This window comes from Bicyclus anynana, chromosome 3, assembly GCF_947172395.1.
Source record: "Bicyclus anynana chromosome 3, ilBicAnyn1.1, whole genome shotgun sequence".
NCBI classification, from domain to species: Eukaryota; Metazoa; Arthropoda; class Insecta; order Lepidoptera; family Nymphalidae; genus Bicyclus; species Bicyclus anynana.
This window is the reverse complement of record NC_069085.1, coordinates 11,907,044-11,924,394: the sequence shown is the minus strand read 5'-3', so window position 1 is coordinate 11,924,394 and position 17,351 is coordinate 11,907,044. Positions and strand designations below refer to the sequence as shown.

Sequence of the window (17,351 nt, the reverse complement as noted above, 5' to 3'; positions counted from 1 at the left end):
CCGAGAAAGACTATAGACTATATTATTCCCGTATTCCTACGGGAACTGGAACCACGCAGGTGAAACCGCGCAGCGTCAGCTAGTATGAAATATAGATATTACATAATAATGAAAAAATCATAATTACACGACGCCGAACTTATGGATGATAATACATTATGTTGAAGCTTGCTTAAATTTTGATTCACTGAAGAATGTACCTGACTAACATCAATGAGACGAAATTGGCATAAATGTAAATTCACCTTTGAACAATCTACTCGTACAGATATCTTAATCGAAATGACAAAATAATAAGATAAAAATTTCTCCAAGTCACGTTATAGCGATTGATTGAACTTTGTACTTATTTATATACCGGATACCGATAACTAAATTCCGATCCAATTTTGGTTTAGTTTGCATTCTCGACCAATTAAGCCGAGCTTTTCGTCTCAGTCTCAGCTGATAAACGCCGAGAATATAGGCCATTGCAGAGATAGTGGAAAATTATTTAGTTTTCTTTATAGTATCCCATACCATATGGGCTACTATAACACTTACAAAAATTAAAAAAAAAAAAGATTCTTACAAAGGAGGAAATATCCCAAGTTTAAGAACTCTACCATACACGTACTCCTTTAAGGATTTATAATAATTGAACGCTAAAAAATGTTGATTGTCGTGAAGAACTCATCAAAATAAATAATTACTTTAAAAATGAAACTGAATTTGCGTTAACAGCAATTGTGCTCAAGGAATTCAAAAATACTACCACGCTTAATCCTTGTCCGGACTACTTTAGTATTTTAGTCGAGTACGAACAATTTTAGGATTTACCGCCCAAAAATCGTTCGTACTCGACTAAAATACTAAAGTAGTCCGAACTAGGCCTTAGAGTACCTGCGTAGAACAAGACATGTAATGAGGAAATCCGCAGGAGAAGCAAAGTTCCCGACGCATTGAAGTGGCAACGGACAGATCAAATCTATCGCAGGATTGATGATACCTCGGTGACGTGTTCAGTGAAATGAAAACCGCACGCTGAAAGGGACCGTGGGGTACTATCTGTAACTCGTTACTTCACGTATTGAATGTTACTCAGGTCCAACCTTAAAAAATTAAGAGATGAAAAAAAGCCTTAATCAAAATGATCAGATTTCTAAGTAATTGTGAACGATCACTACTCAATTACCGGTTAAGTTCAAAAAGTAAATTTAAAAATTATTTTTTTAAGAAAAGAAACAACCGACTTTAAAATTATAAAAATAAACTCATTCGATATCATCGTATTCCTCTTCTGATCACTTTGAAGACTTATGTGCATACGATGTTATTTTTCGCTTTTTAGTTTAATTTTGTGATTTTGAAGTCGGTTGTTTTTCATTTGTTATAAAGATTTTATTTTTCTGTTTTTAGTGTGTCCTAGCATAAGTAACGAAAGCGCCACATTACGGGCAATTCGTTATTGTCATTTTAACACACAATTACTGAACCGATTTTTATGAAAATTTAATAGGACCAATCTGGAAGTGTATTCGTTCAAACAAAAAAAGAATTTGCTAAATTGGTTAAGAAATGACCGAAGTTATGAGGTAACAAACATTAAAAATAAAGAAAAACATACGCGTCGAACAGAGAACATTCTCCTTTCTTTTGAATTCTGATAAGAAAGTAAATATATTTATTTACAAATAATATTATTAATTTATAAGCAAACAACTCGCATTGCAGCGCATGGAGGGTCTTCATGTCATTTCTCCTAAAAAGATGGAGGCCTCTTACCGTTTAAAAAGGCTGATAATGACGAAATGAACGAGTAAGTTTTCCAAATAGGTCTTCAACAAAATCATATTCAAATATCAATCATCAATTTCCGAGGAATAAAGATTTACAATCGTTAAAAAGAAAATCTTAGTCCGACACACTCTGGCCATCATCCATCCAGTAATGAATTCGTTCTATCAAGATTATGCAATCGGCTATTGTTTATTTGTCTCCTATAAATGTATACTAATATTATGAAGAGGTAAATTTAGAGGTAATCTGGATCTACTGAACCGTTTTAGAAAATTCTTTTACCACTAGAAAGCCACGTTAATTGTAAGTGTCATGTGCTATATTTTATCGCCATATTCTCACGGGAACGGGAACTACGTGGGTGAAACCGAGGGGCGTCGGTTAGTATCCAATATAGGGCTGAGAAATTCGAAATCGAATTCGATGGTGGTGCGCAAATTTTCACGCACAATAGCTGTAAACTGATATCAGTCATACTAGATCAGATAATTACTTTGGGTTAAAAGTCATGTTATTATTACTTTTTAACCGACTTCAAAAAAAGGAGGAGGTCCTCAATTCGAGTCTATGTTATATAAAAAAATCCATTAAATAAATTACAAGAAATTGGAACTTGGAAATAAGTAATTTAGAATATTTCAATATTTTTCAACTGTGAATTGATATGTATTTCAGACTTTGGACAATCACATATGCACAAATAGTGCAACATATTGTTCACCTAAAAGAGAAATTCTAATTTTACAACATGAAACTGTGAAGTAGATAGATACGCAAACATTCAAAATGTGCATGACATTTCATAGCTAAACAAAATATTGAGGATTTGTTGTTCATGAGTTAAAAGAAGTATGGGCCTCATCTCATCAGTGATCGCGTTGGCACGCTTTCGACAACTAGTTACATCACCCGCACTATATGTCACTTAAGCGAAGACCATTATGTGTCCTATCTCTTAGCGAAAGTGATGAAAAGCGACACAGCAATGAAAATTCAACGACTAGAACGATAGAAAAGATAAGCATGTTCAGGCCGATGGAGTCAATACACTTCCAACCTTGCAATGTTCTTTACGACTCATGTCTGATAAAGACATAGAGCATAAAACATAACAACTTTTTAGGTATGCAATATGCGCGATGTATCGAGGCTTTTATTTCCAGAAGGTGTATTTTATCTCACTTTGGAACAAAAATATTTAGCTGAATCCAATTTAGTAGATGACGAACCAAGTGAAACTGGTCTTCGATAGCGTTGATGCTGATTTGAATTAAATGTTTGTTTAAATGCCAGTTGTGTCGCAAAACGTTTTTGTTTATTGCTCTCCGAAAATATGGATTATCATATCTACCCACTTAAAAACAATTTATATTCGCAACATTGTCTACTTTGAATAAAAAAATGTCTTCGTGTTTAATTAGCTATTGACAAAATAATCACAATTTTTAATTCTTTGCAATTTTATGGATACGAAACAGATGAGGCAAATGAGATTACATTATCAATCAAGAGAGGCGAGGGCGCATGGGGGCCGCCGTGACGTAGGTCATCAAGACTCGATCAAAACGACGATGTATGCCTAGTGTCCAATGCCGGTTGCGGATCGTACATCGATTTTCGAATGCGTCGCGAAAGGCGCCGGGTACACGACGGACGCGAGCGGCGCCGCTGCTCTGACTGCCGCGCCGCGACCCCTCTTTCCCCGCTCCACCGTTTGTTTTGCTGTATTTTCGTTGTTAATCATTCTCCTTGACCTTGTGCGACGACGAGTGGTCCACTGCACACGACTGCGCGCCCCCCACCCCACCGCCCGCCCGCGCTGCCTGTCGCGACTGCGACGCAGCACACGTGCTTCTGCTACCTTAAACCGCATAGTGCAATTTTCACCAAACCAAACCCAGATTGAGATCACATCACACTTTCATGTTTTAGAGGACTAAATCATTGTTGAAGGAATCCAATTCGGTGGATTTTTTACATATGTAATTCGATCAGCTCTTGGTAAAAATTTATGAACCAAAAGGATTCAAGATGGAACTAAACAGAACCTTTCGTTTGTTTTTCTTAAATTGGTTAGACAAATCTAACTTCTCTTCACTAAGCTATAGATACCATTTTTTTTTTAATATTTGTCAATCATTTAAATAGGACCTATATTCCCGTTCTCCTCCAATTAGTCGTAAAAGACTGTGTTAGAAATGGGTACGACAATATTCGTACGACTTATGTTGTGATGACTCCGTCCCTTTTCCTTTTTAGTCCATAGTCCACAAAGAACCCATATAGCTTCGTCATGTCTGTCCGTCCGTCCGCGGTTTAGTGCAGAGACTGTTACTACTACTAGAAATTCGCATGAATATTTACATTAAAATGTGAACATGTTAAATAAAATCTTGAAAAATATTTTTTTAGGGTACATGTAAAGTGGGGATGAATTATTTTTTACTCGTTTATTTCGTAGTGTGGGGTATCGTTAGATAGGTCTTCAAAGATATGTGGGGTCTTGTCCCTATATTTTTTGATTTAGGGATTCGTATGTAAAATATTAAGCTTTATGAGCTAATTCTTGTTAGAGTCAAGTATCCCTTCTTCTACCGGCTAAACGATTATTGATATTTAAACATGAAAAAATTCACAAAAGTAGGATATACATAATTATAATGAAATTTTAAGGAAAACTATAGCGGCTAATTAGCAATTGTTATTTAAAGAGTAAGAGTAAAGTCGGCCAACATAAATACATGGTAATCGAAAATGGCATACTAATAGGGATAAAAGTGCTAATGTAATCTACGGAACTCTACTCTGCGCGTGGTCCGACACGCACTTGGCCGGTTTTAGTGAAGTTTTTTCTAGCATCGTAAACTTACTGAATTACTTGTAAGTAAGACGACTACAGAATAACTTAGCGGTCCTGTAATCGAAGTTCGGACTGTAAGGTAATTTCTGTAATAATTTTAATAATTTAATTTAGCTTTTATTCTTCTGTGTCTTAAAATATAATATATTTACAGTATTTACTGATAAACATACGTAAGAGTGTCATGTACCTAAATACTTATTACATACGAAGCTACATTATAGCCTCAGTGGCAAAGAGACTGAGACTGAGGTGTTGGTTCGATCTCCGCCCACTAGACTATTGTCCTACCCGCGTCTTTTCTGACTTATTGAAGGGAAACGGAAGTTTTAGTAATATTTGAAAAATATGGATATTCTTCAATAAAAATACATAAACTCGTAATTTTTATATTAACACATATTTTCTGCTTATTATTTTCATTTAATTAATTTGGAACGCCAAAACGTCGCCAAAAGCAACGCCTGATGAGACCCGAAGGCTGAAAGAAAGACAGAGGACGTTACGACTCTCTAAGGGCGTCTCCTATGAGACTCGAACCTCGGCTTAGAGGGCCGTTCGGGAGGGAGTAACCGTGACCTGAGTGAATCAGTCCGGACGCCCCCAAGATCGTGAGTTAGAAAACCCACGTCCGGGTGATGTTAAATATCGGGGACCTCGTCTTCGCCGGCAAAGACGCTGTGTAGCTTGTGTTTGTGTTGCCTGGGAAGCATTGTCGGTTGTCCTGTCATCGTCTGATTACTTTTAAACCATTGGCTGACATGTTATGTAAAGCTATGATGGTGAGTAGGCTTCGTTGAGACTAACAGCGTAACATTGTTTGTGATTATGTATCGAGTTAACCGGGTGCTCTATGTAAAATGTGGAAATTAAAATCTCTATCTGTGCCTCCCTATAACACCGTTTTTTGTGCTAAATCTTTTTCAGTAATCGCATTTTCAAAAAAAAAACACATCAGTTGATACCTTTAAACATCGACTTCATGAACACTATCTTTCTTTATCATCATAGATCGTTATATTATATGTATGTATGTATATATGTATTTATTTAGTTATTATTTATATATAGTATTGATATGTACTGTTATAATTTATATATTTATTTTAATTTATTTATTAGTGTTATTTTTGATGTATTTAATATTATTTACTTTTATTATTTATGTATTAAGTATAATATGTTTCCTCACTTTTTTTTGTTGTACCTATCCATTTCTTTTGTTTAAAATCTCTCCCACTGCCAAGGGTCACTGGCAGAGATCTCTTATAGAGATAAGTGTTTCCTTGTCCACTGTTTTTCTTTTTATTTTTGTGTGTTACTAATATTGGTACCAAATAAATTTTAAAAAAAAGAAACTTTTCAGCAACTCGTGTTTTAAGAATCGTACATGTAAATAATATTACCATAGAGATAGCTTAATTGATTATACTCGTAAGTGAAAATCCATTGCCTATGGCATCGCAACACTTTGAAGGGCACGTTAGGAAGCCCTGCGCCTGTCAGCTTTATGAGCTTGGTTAAGCTTCATGAGTCTGTAAACGTAACGGTCTGCATCGTACGTATTGGACGCATTGCATCAAACGGATTTTATATACCGTAAAATTAAAAGACCGCTTGATGCGATGCATCCGATACATACGATGCGGATCAGTGGACGCCTACCATACTATAGATGATGGCAATATATTGATTTTTATGAGACTTTCGGGTAAATTATCAAGGTCAACATTAATTAATTAATTAATACATAAAAAACTACGATTACCTGGATGTTTATAAAATAAAATCACACTAATATTATAAAGGCAAAAGTTTGTGTGTATACATATATGTAAGTATGTTTGTTCCTCTTTTACGCTGCGGCTACTGAAGCGATTTAGCTGAAATTTGGAATGGACATAGATTTTACTCTGGCTTGACACATAGGCTACTTCATCCCGGAAAAATGCATGGTTTCCGCGGGATTTGTGAAAAACTGAATTCCACGCGGACGAAGTCATGGGCGTCCGCTTGTAAGATTATAAAATTTCAAAATCAATTATAAAAAATTATTTAAGGTACCTATTTAGATAAATATTCCACATTTTTAGCTTCCTTACATTTAATGTGACATTTTTCATTATATGAAGTAATAGTCTAGAACATTTTATACACCTGATTACTAAGAAGCAAATTTTTGGTGAGTAGCTTCATCTCGATGAGACGATCTTTTTTATTTCTTGGCAAAGGGAGTGTATGATGAGTTGGCGAGCAATAGAGACGATTAGAACAGATATATTTTTTAATAGACATATTTTCCAACCCCCCTTGAAAAGGGATAAGGGAAAGGAGATGATTGATCTACCTAATTTCTTATGATGCACTGTAATTTAAAGCGGTTTAATAAATCTGTTATTAAACCGCTTTAAATTAAATGAAGAAATTGTACTTTTTTTTTTTGTTCTCATGCAATCAGTCGACAGACTATGAGCAGAGCTGTTGTACTTTTGTAAATAAATGTTTTTTTTTTTTCAATTATCTTGGGGACACCCAGAGACTGAGACAGAGAGACAAAGACTACACCCAGAGTTGCAATATATTAGCTGTACAATGTACATTTATTTTGATTTGGAAGTTTCCCTTTGCATAACTGTAGCGCCATCTATTACAGATGTACGATATTAACTACAGCGCCATCTTTTGAGGTCATATAAAACTGTTCACAAAATATTTAATATTTTGTTCTACCTTAGTTTTTTGCTCTTGCTCAAATTATAAGGAAAAGTTTAAATAATTTTAATTATACTTTTTAATAAAGTTTTTCAAAAAAATCATATTTACCAAATTAAGCGACAAATAGCTTCGCATTACATGGATTCACCTTGCGGATACCGGGTCCATGGCGTAGCAGAGAGAAAATCTCTGAGCAGAACTCTGTACTAATGACCAATGGGAGTAGGGTGCAGGAATTCATTGACAATCGATTAACACTCCCCCTTCTTCACTTGTATTGTTCTTCCTGCCTTCCCAAATTTGGTAAGATCCTACTAGAAAAGCTTTGGACACCCATGCTAATATAGATCTTGCTGCAGATCTAGAGAGGCCAAGGTCTTGAAGCAAGTTATACTGAGATTATAATGGTAATGCTCTCACATCTATATTTACAGTGTACATACTAGAGAGACAAATATCTTAACATTCCATGGATTCACCATGAGAGTGCCAGGTCCATCATGTGGTAGAGAGAAAACCAAGCAGAGTCCTGGACTTGTGACCAATGTATGTAGGGTTAAGGAATTCCTTGACAATCGATTAACACTCTCCTTCTCTGCTTGTGTTTTTCTCCCTGCCTAGCCAAATTTGGTAAGATCCTACTGGAGCAGCTTTGGATACCTGCTTTAATATAGAACTTGCTGCAGTCCTAGAGAGGCCAAGGTCTTTCAGCAAATTATAGAGAGATTTTGCTGGTCATCCCCTTACACCTACTTCTATGGCATATAGAACCACATAGCTATTTTTAGTTAGTTCATTTGTTTAGGTCATAATATTTATTCACTTTTATACTGTGGTCCTTCAAAACTTTAGTCTCCCATGGCACAGTACTCTACTTTATGCTTAGTTTGTTTTTTTGTACATAATTATCCATACAAAGTCCAATCAGGAGCAGAACCTAGGATTAAATGGGGTTTAATAGAGAAATTTGATTTTGAGCCTGCTTTGAAGAAGATAATTTGTCTTTTAGTTGTATTCAATCCTTTTTGAGCTCTAGCTACTGAATAGCTTCACATATAATTTGAAGTGCTCTATCATGACAATGTGAGTAAAGACCCCTAACCAGGAGCACCTTGCATCCAACCAACAAGGTTCTTGCTGTTCCTATTGCTTCACAACAAATATAGCAAGATTTTCAGTTTCAATGGTTTCAGTTTCAGTTATTCTGATTTGGGAGAGTCATTTGAAAGGCATTAAGATAGATTTTATTAAGGCAGGAGACCAGTCATATAGCAAATATATTATCTAAGATATTAAAGTATAAATACTTGTAGTTTTGTTTTTTATTCTTATTTAGCATGGATCATATCACTGTTTGAAGCCAGAAATAAAGCATTTTATGTGTAATATTAGAAGGACAAAATGTCAACAGAGGCATTTGAAAGAAATTTTTATAATTAGAATATGACAGTATGTTACATCAAACCCACATATCTTGGAGAGTTTGTAAAGCAGTCAATCCTTCCAATTTAATATAGTTATCTAACAGCTCACACTACATACATGTATGTGTTATACACAGCAAGTCAGACAAAACTATGAATAAGGTGAACTATGGTGGTAGGGCATTTTCTTTCCAGCCTATCAGTCTTTGGTCTAGACAGGCCCTTTGATAAATTATTGTCTGACATGTTTACTCTTACTTGATTTTAAACATTTTTTCTTTATCTATTTTACTGAATCAGCTCTGAGGTTGTGATATTATTTTATATGGTTGTTGGTTTGTTTATAAAATAAAAAACATAACCACCACAACAAGTTACACAGTAACTATCCAAGTTTACAGCATTTTAATATATACATTTAACATTATTTTCATTTTTGTTCAACTATGTTTTATAAAGGCTCAGAAGTTGAATGTTATCCATAGTCCACTGTGGACTATGAATAACATTCAACTGGAACTGTGTTACTAATGCTACAGATCACAAGGTACTGAGTTTCTGTCCTAGGTTGAGCTATTAATGGCGAAAAAGATGACACATATGTGTAAATCTCAAAAAAAAAACATGTAGAAACTGAATTGTGGGATTCTAATAAGATTTTTAAAAAATATTAAAGCAAATCTTGTTAATCTTATTTACTAAAAAAAATAGTAAATAAACCCGTTTACCAGTGTAGGTTGATGTCTTATCATACAATGCATATACTGGAACAACAATACTATAACAATATCATTGTTGCTTATAGTGCAGTACATAATAAATGAATAGTATCATACTAGTAACTACCAAAAGCATAATAAATATAACCACAAAGTATTCATGACAATGTATAAATTCATCAATTAAACTTAACATCTAACTAAATAAAACTTCTACTCGCCTGCTTCTCTCGAGGGCTCCATCATCTGCCGTAATTAATTTATTTATCTTCTTTAACACCACTTTCATATATTAGATGATACGATGAACCTGTCAGAAACAAGGTCGTTGAACTAAATATACCTATTTACAATGCAAATAGTTCACAATTTTAACAAATCTTTAAAATTATTGAAAGATTTACTTCAAAACTATACCAGATTAAACCCAATGTAAAATTGAAATAAATGCCGCATATTAAACATTAATTTTATGTGAAGTTAATAAACCCGCACAGTGACAAAACCAAAAAGCAAAAACCATTAACCAAAAACACATAGCGTCACGTCATCCAAATGTCACTCTGGAACTTGATTTTTTTAAACCACCCGCAAACTTTGATGCAAAATTGCTATTCAATTCATATTCTGTGGGGATGTTTTTATCTGTAAAAGTATTGTGCTCAAATGTTGCTCAAGCTTCAAAATTACATTTTACACAGAATATTACCAGTCGTTACATTTCGATTTTCGACCTGAGTACAAAGTTGCTTATGCTTCCTTGGTCCGAAAACTGCTCTATAGATGGCGCTTTAAGGCTATATAGCAGCCTTACAAACCCCAAAGAGTTAATATTTCGAAAAACTATAGTAATGAATACCTAATTACCTACTCTACAGCAGTAAATATGTTCCTTGCTCTACAGGATAAATAAAATATCTCTAAAAATATATCTAAAATAACGCAATCTATGTTAGTCGAAATTTTACAGTTTTTGAGTTAAATTGATTTTTGTACAATATTAAAAAATAAATTTATCTTGGAAACCGTAAAATTTATACAGGATACTTTAGTTCAGAGGGTAATTAAATAGATAGCGTTACTACGAACTTTGTGCAAATGTGCAACGCCTGTATGTAATCTGTGGCCTGTGACACAATATTCTTTGGCTCATGGCTGTACATAATAATCTGTGGCTTTTAATTACTTTTTAATTTTATAAAGTTTTGACATTGATTGAGTTTGAGCTAACTTTATTTTATTTTTTATTTTATTGCGGTGCGCGGTGTAAAGTTGAATACCTCGATAACGCTAAGAAAGATAATTATTGTATTTAATCGTATTTATTTACAAGTGCACTTTGTTAAACTGTGAAACATTTGTTTTGTAATACTTTTTTATCGAATATTTTAATTTTAAGTGTTCGTCGTCTTAGTCTATTCCGAATATTTTACATTTACAAAAATGGAGAATAAAGCCGATTTCCAGTACCCACATACCTTTGTGCTTCTCGGAGCTTCGGGAGATCTCGCGAAGAAAAAGATTTATCCTACAATATGGTATTTGTATCGGGATAACGTTCTACCGCAGAATACAAAATTTATTGGATATGCTAGAACCAAGCAAACTTTGGAGGAAGTTAAAGAAAAGTCGAAAAAGTATATGAAAGTTCGACCGGGTGAAGAAAGTAAATTTGATCAATTTTGGGAGGCAAACGATTATCTTGCTGGTTCTTATGACCGAAGAATCGACTATGAATTGTTAAACCAACATATCAGTAAGTACGAGAAAGGGCCTCGCGCAAACAGAATCTTTTATTTGGCTGTACCTCCTACAGTATTTGAAGATGTCACTGTGAATATTAAAAATGCATGTATAGCTATTAAAGGATATACGCGCGTTATTATCGAAAAGCCATTTGGTAGAGACGATGTAACTTCTGAAAAGTTGAGTAACCATTTGGCTAGTTTATTTAAAGAAGAACAGATATATAGAATTGACCATTACCTGGGTAAAGAAATGGTACAAAATCTTCTAACAATACGGTTTGCAAATCAAATCTTCAGTCCATCCTGGAATAGAGAAAATATTGCGTCCATTTTAATATCTTTCAAAGAGCCATTTGGTACAGAAGGCAGAGGTGGGTACTTTGATAGTTTTGGAATAATACGTGATGTGATGCAAAATCACCTCTTACAAATTCTTTCTCTTGTGGCAATGGAAAAACCAGTAACTCTGAATCCAGATGATATTAGAGATGAAAAGGTCAAAGTGCTCCGGCACATCAAACCTATTGAGCTCAAGGATTTATTAGTGGGGCAGTATGTCGGCAATCCAAATGGACAAGGAGAAGAAAAATTAGGTTACCTGGATGACCCAACAGTGCCCAAAGGCTCTGTGACTCCCACATATGCTGTTGCTGGTATTTACATCAATAACTCAAGATGGCAAGGAGTTCCGTTCATATTACGTTGTGGAAAAGCTCTGAATGAAAGAAAGGCTGAAGTGAGGGTTCAGTATAAAGATGTGCCCGGTGATATTTTTGAGGGTCACCCTAAAAGAAATGAATTGGTTATACGTGTTCAACCTGGGGAAGCATTGTATTTGAAAATGATGAGCAAATCGCCGGGTATGAAATTTGACTTGATGGAAACTGAGCTGGATCTCACTTACAGCATGAGGTATAGAGAAGCTGATGTGCCAGATGCATACGAGAGATTAATTCTCGATGTATTTACAGGAACACAGATGCACTTTGTGAGAAATGATGAGTTGAAGGAAGCCTGGCGCATATTTACACCAGTCCTACAACAGTTGGAGGAGCAGCACATCCAACCTGTTCCGTACACATATGGGTCCCGAGGCCCTCCTGAAGCTGACCAAAAATTGGCTGAATATAACTTCAAGTATTCAGGTTCCTACAAATGGCAAAAACCTACATTACATTAAACAATTCATGACAATTTTTTTGGTGAAGGTATTTTTAGCTCAATTTCTATAATTGCTTTATATTAAATTTAAAGATATTGCCATTGCATAATATTAATGCAAAATATAAGTTAGACATTATGTTGCCTTACAAGAGAGTACAGTAATACAGTCTTATCTTGAGGTCATTTTGAGGTCACCTTAAACAATGTTCATAAGCCTTATTAAAAGCAATAATCCGAGTCTTACTTTTAATAAGACTAAATTTTATTGTCAGTGTTAATATTTTAGTACAAAATTACATGTAATACAAAAAATTATAGTTGTATTTAAATAATGTTACATAGTCATCACAACACTATTATTGTAGGAGTTTGTTCTTGTTGTCATGTTACAGTGATTATGCAGAGGTCAAAGATATCACCTTGAAATGCAGATTTACTGATTATAACGCAAACTGCATTTGTATTTATTTTATTCAGCTATACATTAAATGAAACAAAGGGAATATTAAATTATAATATTGCATTTATAATTTAAAAGAAAGAGGTTTTATCTATTACCATTGTGCAGTTATATGAATGGTTATTGAATATTTGAATATCATATATGGCTGTATGGGCTAACAATCAAATAATCAAATAGTGCTTAGTAAAGTAATGTGACATTTGTAGGTGGTCCATAATCTCTGTTTAAAATCTTTATTTTCAATGCTCATGTTTGATATTAATTAATCACAATTCACAGAAATGAATTTTTTACCAAGCATATTTAGAAAAATTGTGTGACAAAAAATTTCCACTATAAAAATTAAATAAAACTATGTCAGTAGGTTGAAATCGGAAATTTTCAACTAAAAAAATTCATGTCATGATTATACAATAATTTCTATTGACAACTGCAATATTTTGTTTTCCATTTAGTGGTATTGTTGACTTTGATTACTAAACAAATAATTTAATTAGATAAATAGATTAGGTCTGTTATTGTTTCAAGTGGATTGGATGATAAATTGACTGTGATAAATTGAATGCATTTGAAATGCTTGAAAGATAAGTTTTATCGCTCATAGGTACCTATTTATTATGTGTGACCATCAGGAATGAAAGAAAAATCATAAATTTAAACGAATATGCTATTTTGAAAAGGGCACATGTCTGAAAAAATAAAAACTAATTATTTTCCAAACCAGTGTATAATTTCTAAAAGTAACTATTGTGTTGCATTTTGGTGTTAACTAGCCTTCATAAATTACAAAAAATATATTTTTTTAATGAATCTAAATAATTATGTTATTAGATATTTTATATTTGTGAGGTGTATGTATAGAATATCCGACTTATGCCCTATTTGAAATTGCATATTCAATAATATATTGTGAAGTTCTGTTACTTTGCCTACCTCTCAAGTATTTTATTTACTGTCCATCATTACTTGCATTTTTTTTTTTACAAAAGAATAGGTACTTTTAAGAAATGCCCACTTGTAAATGAGCCAGTCACACGGTTATAAAATGATTATGCTCTTATTTATCTTAGAAGTAGATATTCAGTAGTCTCGTAAGATAAACAAGTTGTTAAGGAATTGAGTGTGGAAAAGTTAATTGGACAAATTAACATAAAGTTCGATAACTTGTAAACTTGTTAATTAAACAAAAAAAAGCAAACAATTTGAATTTAATTATTGTATATCACTAGCCGACGCCGGTGACTTCATCTGCCTATAGTCTGAGCACTCCCATTGTAAATAGGCGTATGGCTGGTTTTTACCTATTTATTAATCAATATTTCGTTTTGGTGTTATTTTAAAACTGATATCTTCTAAGATATTCATTGAACCAAATGATGTCAAGGGCAATTTCATTAAAAATTAAGTACATTTTATAATAAAACCTTCATATTGCCTTCTTCAATGAATGGATTATTAAATACAAAATGAATTTTTCAATTTGAACCAGTAGTTTCTCAGATAAACAAGTTCACTTCAGCACTTCAGCTTTATAATATATTGCAGATGTTCCTGTTCCTGCAGGAATACAGGGATTAAATATTGCCTGTAGTACTCAGGTATAGTGTAGCTTCCCAACAATTAATGAATATTTCAAATCGGTTTAGTAGTTTCAGAGCTTATTCAATGCAAATAAACGAGCAAATCTTTCGTCTTTATAATATTAGTATAGATTTTCATACTTTTGAATAGTCAGTTGGTCGCAGAGTTATGAAATTATCATGAAGTTATTACTAATTGTATCTTGATAAGCTAATGCTTATATGTGTGTTGTCATACCTAATTAAGGATAAATATTTTATTTTAAAAATATGGGCAATGTAGCAGGACTTCAAGCTTTAATTGAAATATTAAGTGTTACTCTGAAGGGGGAAATGAATTTGTTATTTGTAAACAATATTGTTATTATTATAAGTACACAACACTTTGTAGGTATATACTAAGTGCTTGAGTACTTTATTGTGGTCACATACATATTTGCTCGTTATCAATCATTTGCTACCTATTTATAAACATTAAAAATGTATAAGTTTACTAGTTTTATATGGGAACATAATAAGTGTTTACACAAATACTATATATTTTTACTTGTTTTTATATAAATAATATTTAGACTTCATAGGTATATAATTAAATAATAATTTATATTAAAATTTAAATTGATTTATATTTTAGAATATTTTGTTTTTGACAATATTTATTCCAGACTCAAATATAAAATTGATCAATTTTGTAAAAAAACGAATACTTTAGAATTTCGTTTTTATTATTCTTATTTAATTTGTAACTATTTATAAAACTTCATGATTTGAAAGACTTCTATGTATATTAGTACTATACCAACAATATGGGATAACTCCTTTACACGGATGGCCTCTAAATATATTTTTATTTATTTTCTGAATTGCTGGCTTCGTAGGTATGTGTTTGTGTACTCAGAAATCTCTTTTTGTAATTTTAATTTTAAAAATTTTAAATGGACCAATATAAGATATTATTTTTGATAACTTTACCCAGTTAGTATAATTAAGAGGTGTATGATATTATATTTTTTTTCATAAATTGATTTTTATTTTGTTCATAATAACTATATATAACTATATAACCAAGTTATATTTCCCTTATCTTGTTTTAACTAGCTTCTGTATCTGTTTTCCTAAGTTTCGTTCTTAATTAAAAATAATACACTAGCAGACGTCACGCGGTTTCACCCGCGTAGTTCCCGTAGGAATACGGGAATAAAATATAGCTTATAGCACTTGGGGATAGTGTAGCTTCCCAATAGTATAATTCCCAATTTAAACATACAGAAGCCTCAATAGCTCAACGGTAAGAGCGGTCGGACTCACCACCAAAGGGTGTTGGTTCGATCCCCGCCCCATTGGTCTATTGTCGTACCCACTCCTAGCACAGTCTTTCCCGACTAGTTGGAGGGGAATGGGAATATTGGTCATATTATTATAAAAAAAGTTGTTTCAGTCAGTTAGGTACTATTTTTATTTTTGTGGGAATTCAAAGAATAAATGTTGCATTTTTTATGGAATTTTTTGTTTGAAGAGATTCTACGAGCAGATTCAATCTATTAATATCTATTATACAAAATCTATTAATTCAATTATACAAGTAGATTCAATCTATGTACAATGTACCTACATACAATAAAAAACCGGAAAGTGCAAATCTGACTATAAGACTGAATGTAAAATTCTGTAAATTGAATTAGCACTTTTAACCTTTAAATAAATAACGAATTTCAAACAGTCTAAGCCGCGGCAGCGGGGCGCCGTTATTTGTAACTTTATGCTTTTCTTCTTTTCTTTTCCCGAAAATTGGGTTTTCGTCCGATGTCAACATTTCGAGACCGTAGAAGCAACGACTATGACTATGTTAGTATGTTCCTTGACAGTTGACTATGACTATTTAACTATTTTTACCATGATATTTGTCTATCTGTGTGTGTATGTGTACGTATGTATTTATAAAACCCTTTGGACGAAATAGGAAGTATTTGTAAAATCAAACTTAGATTTCAAAAAAGTGTAACACTACCAGAGTTTAGTAAAGTTCTACCATATATATTATATATATTAATTTACTCTTTGGTTCTGCCTTTGTTCCAATTTTAATTTGGCGCCAAATGAGTGTACATCTTATCAGTTTTTTTTATTAGTTGGCTTTAAGACTCTGAGGTCTAACTTTTTGAGCCTATCACAGAGTACAGAGTAAGATCACAGACTATTGCACTACTGCAACGGAGTTGCTATTTTGTAAAATATATCACAGAATATACCTACCCAGCATGGCACAAACAGCGTTGCCATCTTGTGGTAAACTCTCCAAATCATGGGGTATTTCTATTCAGTAGGAGAACGGTTTGATTGAGAGAAATGGTGAAGGTTTGTCTTGTGCTAGGAAAATGCGGGATTTTTTTAAATCTGTATCTAAACTTTTATGTGTAAATTGGGAATTGACGTCGTGAACGTTTTAATATCAATATGAAACTTCTGTGGATTATAACAGTCAATTTACACAAAGTTTTACATAGTTAATTATGTTGTAATGATAATACGACAAAAGCCCTAATAAATTAATGGTAAGTGGTGGTTAAATAAATGATTTAAAAATTTATTTTGTAGAATAATAAATTCAAACAGCTTTATTTTCAAGAACAACATATTAATTAATACCAAAACCCAACAAGCTTAAAAATGGCCGACAGTTTATTATTTTATGGCAACAAATTTTGGAAGCTAGCCGGCGATATGTGCTGCCGGCAGCAATGGGTCGAATACCGCCATCCTTTTTATTTAAAGAAAAAGGATTAAAATTAGATGATATTTCAATGGGAACCTGGCCCGACAACATAAGATTGACAAGACAAGACAACTTATTTACGAGTGAATTGCTGTCTTCACTGAGAAGGGGACCGGTCAAATCCTT

At 33.2% G+C, this 17,351-nt stretch overlaps 2 protein-coding genes across 7 annotated transcripts in view; one reads left to right on the top strand and one right to left on the bottom strand.

The window, feature by feature from the left end:
- Positions 1-10,018, bottom strand: part of LOC112047418 (protein ultraspiracle homolog) — a 57,349-nt gene extending 47,331 nt beyond the window's left edge. The window contains exons 1-2 of one of the 6 annotated variants that reach the window (XM_052891251.1): positions 9,915-10,016; positions 9,719-9,807 (exon numbers count right to left, since the gene is read on the bottom strand). In XM_052891251.1, the coding sequence (XP_052747211.1) occupies positions 9,719-9,743 (25 nt within the window). In that variant the 5' untranslated portion in view covers positions 9,744-9,807; positions 9,915-10,016. Of the gene's footprint in view, positions 1-3,276; positions 3,473-9,718 lie in introns of those variants that run through there. The other 5 variants (XM_024084541.2, XM_024084536.2, XM_024084540.2 and 2 more) reach the window with 5 other exon arrangements.
- Positions 10,019-10,695: 677 nt separating this feature from the next.
- On the top strand, positions 10,696-15,473 carry LOC112047407 (glucose-6-phosphate 1-dehydrogenase). Its single transcript, XM_024084524.2, has one exon. It carries the CDS (start codon positions 10,941-10,943, stop codon positions 12,423-12,425), a length of 1,485 nt encoding a protein of 494 aa, XP_023940292.1. The 5' UTR covers positions 10,696-10,940; the 3' UTR covers positions 12,426-15,473.
- Positions 15,474-17,351: the final 1,878 nt, after the last annotated feature.